At 50.9% G+C, this 13791-nt stretch overlaps 1 protein-coding gene across 1 annotated transcript in view; it reads left to right on the top strand.

The window, feature by feature from the left end:
• The first annotated feature begins 7492 nt into the window (after positions 1-7492).
• Positions 7493-13791, top strand: part of AK4 (adenylate kinase 4) — a 62694-nt gene continuing 56395 nt past the window's right edge. The window contains exons 1-2 of the mRNA XM_079776859.1: positions 7493-7553; positions 8127-8399. Coding sequence (XP_079632985.1) covers positions 8255-8399 — 145 coding nt within the window. The 5' untranslated portion in view covers positions 7493-7553; positions 8127-8254. The remainder of the gene's footprint in view (positions 7554-8126; positions 8400-13791) is intronic.

Below are 13791 nucleotides of genomic sequence, written 5' to 3'. Positions count from 1 at the left end.
AGTACAGTGATTGGCAAACCGCGGCTCGAGAGCCACATGCAGCTCTTTGGCCCCCGGAGTGTTCTAATGCCACTTCTTCAAAATAGACTCGCCCAGGCCGAAAACCGACTTCTGCGCATGGGCCACGAAGTTTCAATCGCACTGTACCTGCGCGCCTGCATGTGGTATTTTGTGGAAGAGCCACACTCAGGGGCCAAAGAGCCGCATGTGGCTCGCGAGCCGCGGTTTGCCGACCACTGGTATAGTACTATATAATAACATATGTTCACACAATTATAGGCTATCTATGGCATAATACTATATAATAACACTAGAGGCCCGGTGCACGAAATTCATGCAGTGGGGGGTGGGGGGTGGGGGGGTGTCCCTCAGCCCAGCCTGCACCCTCTACAATATGGGACACCTTGAGGAATGTCTGACCTCCCGTTTAGGCCCGATCCCATCGGGCCCACCGGGATTGGGCCTAAACGCATGGTCAGACATCCCTCTCACAATCCAAGACTGCTGGCTCCCAACCGCTCACCTGCATGCCTGCCTAATTGCCCCTAACTGCTTCTGCCTGCCAGCCTGATCACCCCCTAACCACTCCCCTGCCAGCCTGATTGAGCCTAACTGCTTTCCGGCCAGCCCGATTGCCCCAACTGCCCTCCCCTGCCAGCCTGGTCACCCCTAACTGCCCTCCCCTGCCAGTCTGGTCACTCCTAACTGTCCTCCCCTGCAAGCCGGTTGCCCCCTAACTGCCCTCCCCTGCTGGCCTGGTCTCCCCCAACTGTCTTCCTCTGCCGGCCTGGTCACCCCCAACTGCCCTCCTCTGTCAGCCTGGTTACCCCTAACTGCCCTCCCCTGCAGGTCTGGTCACCCCTAACTGCCCTCCCTGCTGGCCTGATTGCCCACAACTGCCCTCCCCTGCCGGCCTGGTCCCCTCCAACTGCTCTCCCCTGCCGGCCTGGTCACCCCTAACTGCCCTCCCCTGCAGCCTAGATCCCCCCAACTGCCCTCCCTTGTTGGCCTGGTCTCCCCCAACTGCCCTCCTCTGCCGGCCTGGTCACTCCCAACTGCCCTCCTCTGCTGGCCTGGTCACCCCTAACTGCCCACAACTGGCAGTCATCTTGTGGTGGCCATCTTGTGTCCACATGAGGGCAGCCATCTTTGACCACATTTGGGCAACCATCTTTTGTCTTGGAGTGATGGTCAATTTGCATATTACTCTTTTATTAGTAGGATAATTATATATATGTGTGTATGTATGGGTGTGTACACACACACACACACACACACACACACACACACACACACTAGAGGCCCAGTGCATGAAATTTGTGCAGGGTGGGGGGTGTCCCTCAGCCCGGCCTGCACCCTTTCCAATCTGGGACTGCTGGCTCCTAACTGCTCACTTTAGTGCCTGCCTGATCGCCCCTAACCCCTCTGCCTGCCTGCCTGACCACCCCTAACCACCTCTGCCTGCCTGCCTGCCTGATTGCCCCTAACTGCTCCCCTACCAGCCTGATTGCCCCTAATTGCTCTCCTGCTGGCCTGATCGCCCCTAACTGCCTCTGCCTCACCCTGCACCTGGGACCTGGGCTTCCCTCCCTCTGACCAGTCGCAGGCACCCGGGACCAGGGCCAGCTTTGCTTGGGCCGGCCACAGCCACAGGGGACTGTTGGCGGGCGGCTTCACCCGGGCTGCAGCCACAGGCGCCTGGGACTGCAGGGCAGGCGGCTTGTCCCTCTCCTGGGCCGCAGGTGCAGGTGTTGGTGCCCGGGACCACAGGGTGGGCAGCTTGTCCCTCTCCCGGGCCACAGGTGCAGATGCAGCCGCTGACACCTGGGACTGCTGGGCGGGAGGCTTGTCCCTCTCCTGGGCTGCAGGCGCAGCTGCTGTCACCTGGGACCATGGGGACCGTGGGGACCATGGGGGAGCGGCTTGTCCCTCTCCTGGGTCGGGCCTCAGGCACAGGCGCAGCTGCTGGCACCCGGGACTGCGGGGCAGGCAGCTTGTCCCTCTCCCGGGCCGCAGCCTGGCTGGTTCCCATTCCTCTCTCCCCAGTGTTGAGTGTCTGAGCCATTAGGGCATGCGTGATGACCATTTGCATATTAGCTCTTTATTATACAGTAGGTCCTCGGTTACGTCGGAGATCCATTCCTACCGCGTGACATAACGTGATTTGTGCCGTAAGTCGGAACCCACCTACATAAGCACCTATGTCACTCACATGGAGCACATACACAGCAGTAATGAAGTGAAGCAGTAAAAAAATTTAAAAGAAAGGTAACAATTCCTGACCTTTACTTGTGGTAAATAAATAATAAAAAACATAAAGCACATATGTACATACGTCGAAATGACGGAACGTTTTTGTTTTTTTGTTTTTTTATAAATAAATGGGAGATAGCGACGTAACCACGAAATTACGTACGTGGAGTCCAAGGTAACCCAAGGACGGTCTGTATAGGATTTGGAGAGAGAGAGAGAGAGAGAGAGAGAGAGAGAGAGAGAGAGAGAGAGAGAACTGGCTAGCCTGGCACATAGCAAACACTCAATAAATGTTAATTATAAACTTTACTGCCCTTATTAGAAGACCAAACTTAGAAGACTTCCACAAGTGGCATCCTCTGTACCCACCTACCCTTGATGAGCTAGACTTGAGCAGGATAAACTCAGTATTCGGTTCCGGTCCCTTTATTCAATTGGAGCAGAAAGAAAGTTGCACTTTTCCTGGCAGTTCACTTTGCGCAGAGGGAAAGACACACCCATCTGATCTCCAGACATGCCTACTAACCCCAAGGCAAGGTCTAGAAGGAATTCTGCTAATGGTTGTGGTTAGAAAGGTGAGATGAAGGGAGGGCATGACACAGCCCTATTCATCCCTCTACGTGATGTACAAATCAGAGCAAAGTTCTGAGCAAGATTCCATCATTCTAGCATTATATTTGGAAGGTAGAACATAATGGATTGTTACTTAGAGAGCACCTCCATCATAAACTCTTATGCAGGAGCGATTTGTAAATAGTCTGTTGCTCATGGAGCATAAGGAGGCATGTCAGGTAAACACAAAGAATGTTGATTTCTTTCCTCCAGTTCTTTTTGTAACTCCTCGGGAACTTGTTTGTTTGTTTGAGAGAGAAGGCTTGTAAAATAAATTCTGCTGCCTCTTTTCAATAACGGTTAAGAATTTATAGGTTAATAACCGTGTGGGCTAGTAAAATTTGGAGATAAAAATGATTCTTTCGCTTGTAAGAACACACTATGATCACAAATAATGCCATGTTAGTTCTTTATCCACCATTTATTCTCTCAACCATTTGGCTTCTTGAGTATTTAATGATTGCCTAAAGGCAGAAAGGAGTTAGGTACACTCAGGACTGAAGTCTTGTTTCTTTTCCTATTATTTTCAGCTTTCTTTTTGAATCTTGGGAGATCCAAGTCACTAGCCTTTCTTCTGTATATCCAGAGAAGCTTCACAGAGACAAAGCAAGAAATAACTATCCATTCCTTCATTCAGCAGTGAGTCAGTCATTCAATAATATTTGATCTCCATGTCTGGACTCCATACCTAGCTGTGTAGAGACCATGATGAAAAGATGAAGCCACTATATTCAAACATTCTACTGTTCCTGCCAAATACAACAGAAACATGCCTAAAATTATTATGGAAAGTGACCAAGAGGTGATAGCTAGAAGAACTGGGTTTAACTTTTGAAGTGGGATCAGTGTCATATCTGAACTGTGGTTGGGGCGGTCAATCATTTAAAAAACGCTGGTGAATTATATTAAGCTACATTTCAAAGGTACACTTTGAGGTACAGTAGAGTATGTGATGTACATCCGTGGTGATGTAAGAGATCATTTGATATAGTGTTAGAGATGGTTCTAGGTGGTACATGTGTAGCAGGTAGTTAGACGGACATGAGCAGAGCAAGGACGATGGGCCAGGTACAGAAGGTCGCCAGGGTGGAAAGCCCCAGGGGCCTAGCAATGGGCAATCAATCACAGGGTGACTTTCCCCACCCTAGCATATCGCTGGTCGTGCCTTTTGGACCCCTGACCTTTCCTCCCTAGAGATAACATCTATGCCTCAGATGTATTTCAGCTCCAGGCCCAGATAAGCAATAAAATCAGCGTTGGCTGACATCAGGATCAGCTGCATTGAATAATGACCCCTGCCCTGGCGCTGGCCAATCAATCAGTGGAGACCACAACCCTGAAAGGACACACCTGGAGAACTGCTGAATATTCTATGAAGACCTTCTCCTGGGACCTCCCCTAAAATCTCCACCCTTAAGACCCCGAGGCTGGAGGGCCCAGGGTGCTCTCCTTCCTAGGAGTGTGTCCCTGCCTTCCCTTTCCTACTCTTCCCACCTCCCACTCCTCCTCTGTGGCCCCAGGCACCTTACATTCCCAAGATCCAAAGGCCCATTTCTTCTACCTCTGTGATTTACCAAATAAATGTTCTGATACAGTTTGGGTCTTGGCTCTGAATTCTTTCCTAGCCAGAACCCAAGTACCAATTTGGCTGAACCCAAGTTTTTTCTGACCCCACTGGTCAGACACCTGGTGCTGTTCCCGCTGCCTACAACACTTGGATCTGGCTTTGGATAATATTAAACTGAATATTTAAAAGGTGTTTCATTTCTAATTTCATTTTGAGCTATACAATTACAGATAAACAAAGTCTCATTTAGATGCTATATGTCTTAAACACCTCTCTAACACTTGGTAAACAACGCCCTTACTTTATGTTTTAAATAAATTTTAAACTCAAACTCAATGGGTAGTCAGTCAATAGAGTCCAGTTGGAATATGGTCTCCTATTTTATTTTTCTTGTATCCATTTTAGTTTATCCTTTTATTTATGGTTTGTGAGTTATATATAGTTTCTTTTTCAAATAAATTATTTAAACAAATTGAGTCGATATAAAGAAACAGGATAAGCAGATAAGAGCCAAGGTGAGGCAAGGTTATGGCAAGATTATGAAAGTAGTATAGAAATGATTGAACTTTAACAAACAAGAGTGCTATGTTTGAAATGAGAAAATCTGGGATTGAGTCCCTGCTCCACCACCTACTAACTGTGACCTGGGGCAGTTCACCTAACCTCTTAGAACCTTAGTTTTCTCATCTGTAAAATAGGAGCAAGAACATTACCTTCTTTGCCCACTAAACCTGCAGTCAGACATCCCCCGAGGGGTCCCGGATTGGAGAGGGTGCAGGCTGGGCTGAGGGGATTCCCCCCCATGCATGAATTTCGTGCACCAGGCCTCTAGTTTTTAATAATGGTGATAATATTTATGATGAAATACTTATCATATGCCCAGCACTGTGGTAAATCCTTTATGTGCATTATCTCATTTCAGCCTCCCCCCCAGTCTATGGGATAAATCTGTCTCCCTTTTACAGATAAACAAACTAAGGATCACAGAGCTCAAGAGACTTGCAGATTGAGTAAATGGTGCTGTTGCAGTCTAATCCCAGGGGTATTTCACTCCAAAACCCATTTCGTCTGATTCTACTGCTTCCAATCAGCAGCTGAGCTTTGGGGCCGTGATGTGACTATGCACAGGGAAGGTCCTTTGAGTGCTCTGTTGTTAAATGCTAGGTTCCATTCCGGGCTGAGTTTCTCTACTGAGTTTACCTATGTCACAACTCCTCTTTCTGTTTCACAATATAAGCTCCTAAAGCACAAAGTCCTAGGACGGACCATACGAGTGGCCAACACTGCTCCACTATAAGGTGATGTTGGTAAGACATTTCAAAGGCAGGGAAAAGAACTGGGTGATGATAGGTCAAGGTTTTTGTGGAGGCGAGAAGCTGTATTTTCTGTAGGAACTTACAGAATTAATTTTTGATAGATACAAAGGGCCTAACATCCCACAGCAGGCAGAGGAATCAAGAGACCACACGTCTCCCATGTCTCTCAATGCTTATTTCACTAGAGCAGTGGTTTTTAAAGTTGTGGTCTCCAGATTGCCAGCTGCAGCATTACCTGGGAACTTATTAGAAATGTCCACCTTAGACCCACAGAATCAGAAACTGGGATGGCACTCAACAATCTGTTTTAATAAGCCCACGGAGTGATTGAGACAGGCTCAGGTTTGCAAACCAGCACATAGTATCTACTATAGATGATAAGGCATGTGGCAGGAAGAAGCGGGGAGATGTAACCCATCCTACTCCCTGCCTCAGCTCTTCTTTGTTCCAGGCGAAGGGCTGAAGGGGCTCAGCTGAGTTCTACAGCAGCTCCGATACATTAGAGAAAATTAATGCTGCCCTGGATTGGTGGTTCTTGTGTGCTCCCAGGTAGCCAGACACTAGGTGCCGCCTGGGTGTAGGTGTGTGTGGAGAACAAGGGCTGCAAGGGGCAGAGAAAGGATAGGTGCTAGGCTCTTCCCCCACCCCAGCCTCCCAACAGCCAGCCCTCCAGGAACCTAGAGGAGGCTCCTCTCCACACTCTCCCTCCCCATCTGTGCGCCATGGTTGGTGGCTCAGAACCTTGCAATGGATTCTCAAAGGCAGGAAGCCTGTGGAAGGAGGGAAGAGAAGGGGAGTTGGTGGAATGCAAATGTATATGGAAGGCACCTGTTTTTCTCTGCTGGCTATTTTTACTTTATCCTGAAGGGACCATAATATCAGAGGTGGGGAAATAATAGAAATTCATTTGCACTTTAGCAATATCTCTGGCAGCTGTGAGGATGGATTGACAGAAGCCAGAGACGTATGGGCAGGCAGTTAGCACACTAGTCCCAGCGGGCAATGAAGGCTGTGTGGGGTGGGAGCTGATTTAAGATGCTATGAATTTGGATATGCATGGGGAGGGGAGGAGAGGGAGACAATAGCACCCATTTGGACTTGATTAGTTGTAAGCATAGTGTCAACAGCTGGGCCCTGAAGTCCTGGAATCAGTTGGCAATAGGATCCTGAGCGCAGGTGAGTGCTGACCCCACCCCCTTCCTTCTGCCCCAAAGCCTAGGCTTTGGAATCAGGCAGATGAGGGTTCAAAACACCCGCTGGAATGTGGCTTCCACGAGAGCAAAATTCCGTCTCTGGTTTCCAGCTGTATGCTGAGCGCCTGTGTCTGGCATACAGTAGGCACTCGATAAACGTTTGTTGAATGAAATGAATGGCCACACGCCAGGCCTCCTTTCCTCACCTGTGCATACCCGACCAGGAATGGTCCTTGCCTGAGGAAATCACCTGGCCCCCAACTTGACGCACAGTCGGCGCTCAACAAGTTGTGTTATTTCCCCCGGAACAGTGAGGTCGCGCGCCTAGGCGACCACAAGAAAGCGCTTTCTGTCTCTTGTGTCTTCCCACCTCCCTTCGCCCCTACAGCCCCTACTGGGTCTTGGGGAGCACGTGGGCCGGGAAGGCGGGGTGGCAGCGCGGTGGGCAGGGGAGCGGACGCGGGCCGGCGTCTCGCGCGGAGCCGGGCTCCTCGGCTTACGTAAGGCGCGAGCCCCGCGCGGACGCCCGGGACCGGAGTGGGGGCGGGCAGAGGCGGCACCGCCCAGCGGGATCTGGGCTGCGAGCTGTGGGAGCGCCGCGTCCCGGCCGAGGTGTGTGTTTATGTGGCTGCTTTGGGTGGAGAGGCGCCGGACTCCGGCTCCTCGCGGCGGGGAGCGCATCCGTCAACCCGCGGCGGAGGTGGGCGCTGCGCTGTCGGTGCGGGCAGCGGGCGCAGCGGCCACTGCGACTCCCGGGGCTGTGACAGCCGCAGGGAAGGGCCGAGGCGCGGGTTAGACGCCGCCCACGTGCGAGGACCCCGGCAGGGGCTCAGCGCCCAGGCCGCCCGGTGCGAGGGGCGACGGGGGAGGGGTGCGCCTTGAGTCACCGCCGACCCGGCTTCCCTTCTGTGTGGGACTGGCTGGAGGATGCCGGGCTGCCCGGCCCCTAACTCGGATGCGGTGTGTGGAGCGAGATGGAGGGATCGAGGTGGGACTGCTCCGGCCCACCTCTGAGCCCCCGGCTGATGGTGCCGGTGCCGGGGGCGGGGACGGGGGACTTCTCCCAGCTCCCGGCTTGGGGCGCGGAGGGCGGGGAGGTGCAGCGTGGCGCCTCACCCCGCCTTCCAGCCGCCCCGCCGCGGGCTGAAGGGAGGGGCTGTCTTATAACTCTCTCCTTCCCTGCAGGGCGGCCGCCGAGTCCCCGCGCGAGCGGAGAGTGTCAGGAGCCGGCGCAGGAGAACCAAAGTTCCCGGTGCGTCTCCGAGGCCGCTGTCCGGCTAGCGCGCGTGGCTGCCCCACTCCACGCGAAGGCGATGGCTTCCAAACTCCTGCGCGCGGTCATCCTCGGGCCGCCCGGCTCCGGCAAGGGCACCGTGTGCCAGAGGATCGCCCAGAACTTCGGCCTCCAGCATCTCTCCAGCGGCCACTTCTTGCGGGAGAACATCAAAGCCAACACCGGTGAGGGAGGTTCGGGGGCGAGGGGCGGGGTGAGCCGAAGCGGGTTAGGCTTAGGCCGGGGAGGCTAACGGCCGGAGAGGGGCCGGGTCTCCTCGGGCCCCGGGCGCCCTTCCCCCGCCCGCGTGTGGTCGTGCAGCCTCCTACGTGCCGGGCCGCATGCAGCCGGTGGCCCGCGGCTGTGCGCCGGGGGAGAAGGCCGACGCCCGCCGGGAGGAAGGTGGGCGGTGCGCGCCGCTCCTCTCCGCCCGGGCTCCTCCTGCCTTGGGGAAAAGCCGGTAACCACAGAGCTGTGGGAGCCGACAACGCCAAGCTCCTCTCTGGCCCTGTTTCCTTAAGGCAAAGCCGACCCCACTCCCCAGCGCCTCGCGTGGATCCGGGAGCCCACTCCCCTGGCCCTGCCTCCCCGCCCCCCGCCGAGCGCCGCCCACCTGTGGGAGTCCGCCGGTGCGCGCTGGGGAACCTGTGGCGTCGCGGTGCTCGGAGCCGCGCGCAGTTCCAGCCCCTCAGCGTGGCCTCAGGTCTCCGGGCAGAGCCCTGGGTGGCTCTGAAAGGCCTGTCTGTTCCGTGGCCATTTGCTAAGGTACATTCTCACCACGAACTCCCCCTTCTCCAAGCCTGGGCCTGGCCGCGAGGAGACTAGTAGGAGACTAGATCTGATAAATTACATATTGAATCCAGATTGCATAGAGCTGGCTTTTGGAGAATGCCTCCCTTGGCTGGCGTGATGATTTTGGGGATAAAGATCGCCTGATCTCCCAGGCTTTCAGGACAGCCCTCTTCCCTCTCCTGCCACCCCACCTTCACACGAGTTAATTAACTGGCATTAAAAGGCGAGAGGTAGCTGTTGTGCTGCGAGCGAGGTACGTAACCCTCCTGGGATGCAGATCCTTATAATGAGCAACTTCTTTATGAAAAGTTATTGCAAACGGGGTACTTGACAATCGCGTCCCTTCCCAGTGTCCAAGGTGGTTATTATCCAGGGATCTTTTTTATTTTATTTTATTGATTTCAGAGAGGAAGGGAGAGGGAGATAGAAACATCCGTGATGAGAGAGAATCATTGATCGGCTGTCTCCAGCACGCCCCCTACTGGGGATCGAGCCCGCAACCCGGGCATGTGGCCTTAACCAGAATCCAACCCGGGACCCTTCAGTCCGCAGGCCGGTGCTCTATCCTTTGAGCAAAAACGGGCCAGGACATTATCCAGGGATCTTGATTACAGAAGCATATTATTAATTTGAAAAGTTAGGAATTACCTATCTCAAAGACAGAGTTTATTATGTCAAGCTGGTAGTAAAAGCAAGTTTTTACTTTGATTTTCAAGAATACTCCCCCCCACCCCCACCCCCCATCCATCTCTTGAAAGGAAGAGCCCTGGTTACACCTGGAATTTTCTCTGGGAGGTATAGTTACTTAAATTAGGTCTATTTTAATTTTAATACCACATTCAAATGCATTTGATTTCAGAGTTTGGGATGGTTCTTTCTGTTTTGGGGGAGAGCAGTGTGAGAGGGAAGGCTGGCTCTCAACCTAAGGGTTTTGTGATGAGGCCCCTTGTCCATGGTAGGTAGATGGAGGCATAGTGAGGGGAGGAAATGCCAGAGTGGGACTGAGCCCATTTCTTAGCATTCTCTATATCTGACTTTGTGACTTGTTTCCATCTGGCATGAAGGGCTTTACACCTTTCCTCCTCGGGGCTGGCTTATTGGCCCTTTCCTTATTTATTTATTTATAAAATGTTTTCAGTGATTTTTAGAGAGGAAGGGAGAGGGTGAGAGAGACATCAGTTGGCTGCCTCCCCCTTCCCCCACACCGGGAATCAAACCGGTGACCTGTTGGTGCACAGGATAGTGCTCAACCAACTGAGACACACCAGCCAGGGCTCTTTCCACTTTTAAAGAGAATGTGACAGGAAGGGGCGTATTTCTGCTCTTTCTTAGAGGTTTTGAATAATTTCCACTTGCTCTTTTCCCTTATTCTCATTTGCTTTTTCATTTAACTTTCCTTTGTTCTGAATTTTGAATTTCAGTTGTTATTCTCTTTCAAATACTTCTATCTCCCCTTCCTCCGTCCCCCGTTTCTCCTTGGAATAAGAAGACGTGACTATGAAATGTTTAGATTACCTTTCCTTTTTTTTTCTGTCGGGAATCAAGAAGTTTTTGCATGAACCCGTTTAGAGAAGAAAAATAAAGGATAGCAATTTGTTTGTAAAGTGGCTTATTTCTAGTGGACTTGGACACTGTTTTTGGATTATATTTCTCAGAAGGTCTAAGAGTCTTACTGCCTAGTAAATAAAACATTCCACAGTATTTATTTTTTTTGTTACCTGCTGTTTTCTTTTAGCTCATTTCCTGGTAGAGAAGCACAACAACCCCTGAGTATGTACCCCCTTTATAGATGAATGTTTGAAGGAGATGAGGAAACAACAAAACCCCAGGAAATAAAACCTTGGGAGGAATTTGAATTGGAAAGTAGCTGGGCCATCTGCTCCAGCTTCCATTAGGGCATATCCCTGTCCACATGGCTGTCTGGCAGCCTCTGCCTGGTGAAAAGCTGCTCCTTCAGGGAAGAGCTGCTCTTTGCTTCTGGGAAATCTTCCTTCCTCCACCTACCCTGGCAGAATTGGTCTCTTTTCACATACAGTTATAACAAAGTGCAACCTGTGCCAGTGATTCATCCTATAGATACTGAGTACCTGCTATGTGTCAAACAGTGTTCTAGTGTTACCGGGGAGAAGAGGAGATAAGGATGAAATGGGACAACTAATGGGTCTGGGCTGCCTGTCCCTACTTGAGCCAATTAAGCAGAGACAGAGTTGAATCATAAATGGCATTTATTTCAATAATGCTGGCAGTATGGGAGAGCAGCAGGTCATCCCCCAAAATCTACTCTGCACCCCTCCACGGTGAAGTAGACAAAAGAAATAAGAATGGTTATGCAAAATGGGTATTTCTGGCAATGTGGGCTGGGGCGGGACTTGATTGGGCTACAAGGTTGTTACTCCATGATAATAAGAGAATGGACTTCATCCCAAGGTTGACTCCCAGGTCCCAGGGGCATACAACCCCAGGTTAGAATGTGCTTTCTTTAATCAGAACAATCAAGGTTAACAGCAAGATTTCTTATGTCTGTAGCTAGTCCCCCATATTCTATTTCTGCCCCTAACAAGGAGACCTCGGTTCTTGTCTTCTTGAAGGAAAGATTTCAATCAAGAGACAAAGTGTAAAGCCAAAACCGGTTTGGCTCAGTGGATAGAGCATCGGCCTGCGGACTCAAGGGTCCCAGGTTCGATTCCGGTCAAGGGCATGTACCTTGGTTGCGGGCACATCCCCAGTAGGGGGTGTGCAAGAGGCAGCTGATCGATGTTTCTCTCTCATCGATGTTTCTAACTCTCTATCCCCCTCTCTTCCTCTCTGTAAAAAATCAATAAAATATATTAAAAAAAAAAAGAGACAAAGTGTAGAAAAGTAAGCAAGAATTTATTGACCACAGCAAAAACATACTTAGGAGAATGAAACAAGGAAGAGCATAGGAGAAGCAACAGTAGAGCCTAGGTTGGGCTTCCTTAGGTCACCGGGAAGTCAGAGAATAGGGGGCCTTGGAGACAAGGTTCAGGGGGTTAGTCTGGGATGAGTTGCCACTCCCCATTGCTCCCCTGGTTGCAAGCCTCATGGGGTCCCTTAGAGATGAGGAGATATGTTTTTATTTCCAGGAGTTTTAAAGACAGGGGAAGGCTTAGGGCGAGTTAATAGAATATTCATTTGCTGATGTACCAAAATGAAAATGAGATTGTCTTAAAAAAAAAAAATAAATATATATATATATATATATATATATATATATATGTATATAAAATTGATTTCAGAGAGGGAGAGGGAGAGAGATAGAAACATCAGTGATGAGAATCACTGATTAGCTGCCTCCTGCACACCCCGCACTGGGGATCGAGCCCGCAGCCCCCAGCACATGCCCTGACCAGGAATTGAACGGTGACCTCTTGGTTCATGGGTAGATGTTCAACCACTAAGCAACACTGGCTGAGCTAGTCTATTAATTTGTCTGCCCTTAGGTGTGGTTAGCAAATGGCACTTAATTGGATTTCTGTTGTCTGAGTAGGGTGATTTAAGCTATTTACCCTCTGGTTGGGGAAAAGTGCAAACCATTTACTCTTTTTCTTAAAAAAAGTATTTTTATTGATTTCAGAGAGGAAGGGAGAGGGAGAGATAGAAACATCAATGATGAGAGAGAATCTTTGATCAGCTGCCTCCTGCACGTCCCCTATTGGGGATCGAGCCTGCAATCTGGGCATGTGCCCCTGACCAGAATCAAACACAGGACCTTTCAGTCCACAGGCTGAAGCTCTATCCATTGAGCCAAACAACTAAGGCCCATTTACTCTTAAGTGTCCTTGGTTTAGGGAAGATAGGAATTAATAGGTGGCTGCAAACTGCTCTTTAACTGTCTTTCTTAGTTTTCCTATTCCACTTGTCCTGGAATTTTACTAACTTCTTACTATTCTGTAGCACCAGGTGCTGGGGGCGATAGCAATATTGAGATGATCTTGTGCCCCTTGTCCCTTCTACTTTCACCATGTTTCAGTTCCCACTTGTAGAGGGATTTGCAAACAAACAAACATAAAAGGAGTTCAACAATGGGTCAGGAATTCTATGGACACTTTCCCCAGAAGGAGTCAAACAGCCTCCAGCTAGCAAATCCATTCTGCTTAATTAGCTCCGATTTTTGGTAAAAGTTTGTACTTACTATTTTGAAGGAGGAAAAATTTTCTTCTACCCTTTGTTAGAACATGGAATTGGCTTTATTAAGTACTAGAGGCCTGGCGCATGAATTCGTGCATGAGTGGGGTCCGGCTGCCTGCCCTGATGGGGCCAATTAGGCCGGGCTGCCTTGGGGGAGGGGCTGAGGGCAGTTGGCCGGCCAACCCTGTCCCCTGGCTGAACTCCTGGTCGAACTCCCTGTGGAGGGGGCAATTTGCATATTAGCTTTTTATTATATACTAGAGGCCTGGTGCACGAAATTCGTGCATGGAGGGGGTTGTCCCTCAGCCCAGCCTGTACCCTCTCCAATTTGGGACATCCCTCTCACAATCCAGCACTACTGGCTCCCAACTGCTTGCCTGCCTGCCTTCCTGATTGCCCCTAACCGCTTCGCCTGCCAGCCTGATCACCCCCTAACCACTCCACTGCCAGCCTGTTTGCCCCCAACTTTCCTCCTCTGCCGGCCTGGTCACCCCTAACTGTCCTCTCCTGCGGGGTTGATCACCTCCAACTGCCCTCCCTTGCAGGCCTGGTCCCTCTCAACTGCCCTCCCTTGCAGGCCTGGTCCTTCTCAACTGCCCTCCCTTGCAGGCCAGGTGCCTCCCAACTGCCCTCTCC

The sequence above is a fragment of the Cnephaeus nilssonii genome (assembly GCF_951640355.1).
Source record: "Cnephaeus nilssonii genome assembly, chromosome: 7".
NCBI lineage: Eukaryota > Metazoa > Chordata > Mammalia > Chiroptera > Vespertilionidae > Cnephaeus > Cnephaeus nilssonii.
This window is presented reverse-complemented; position numbering and strand designations above follow the sequence as displayed.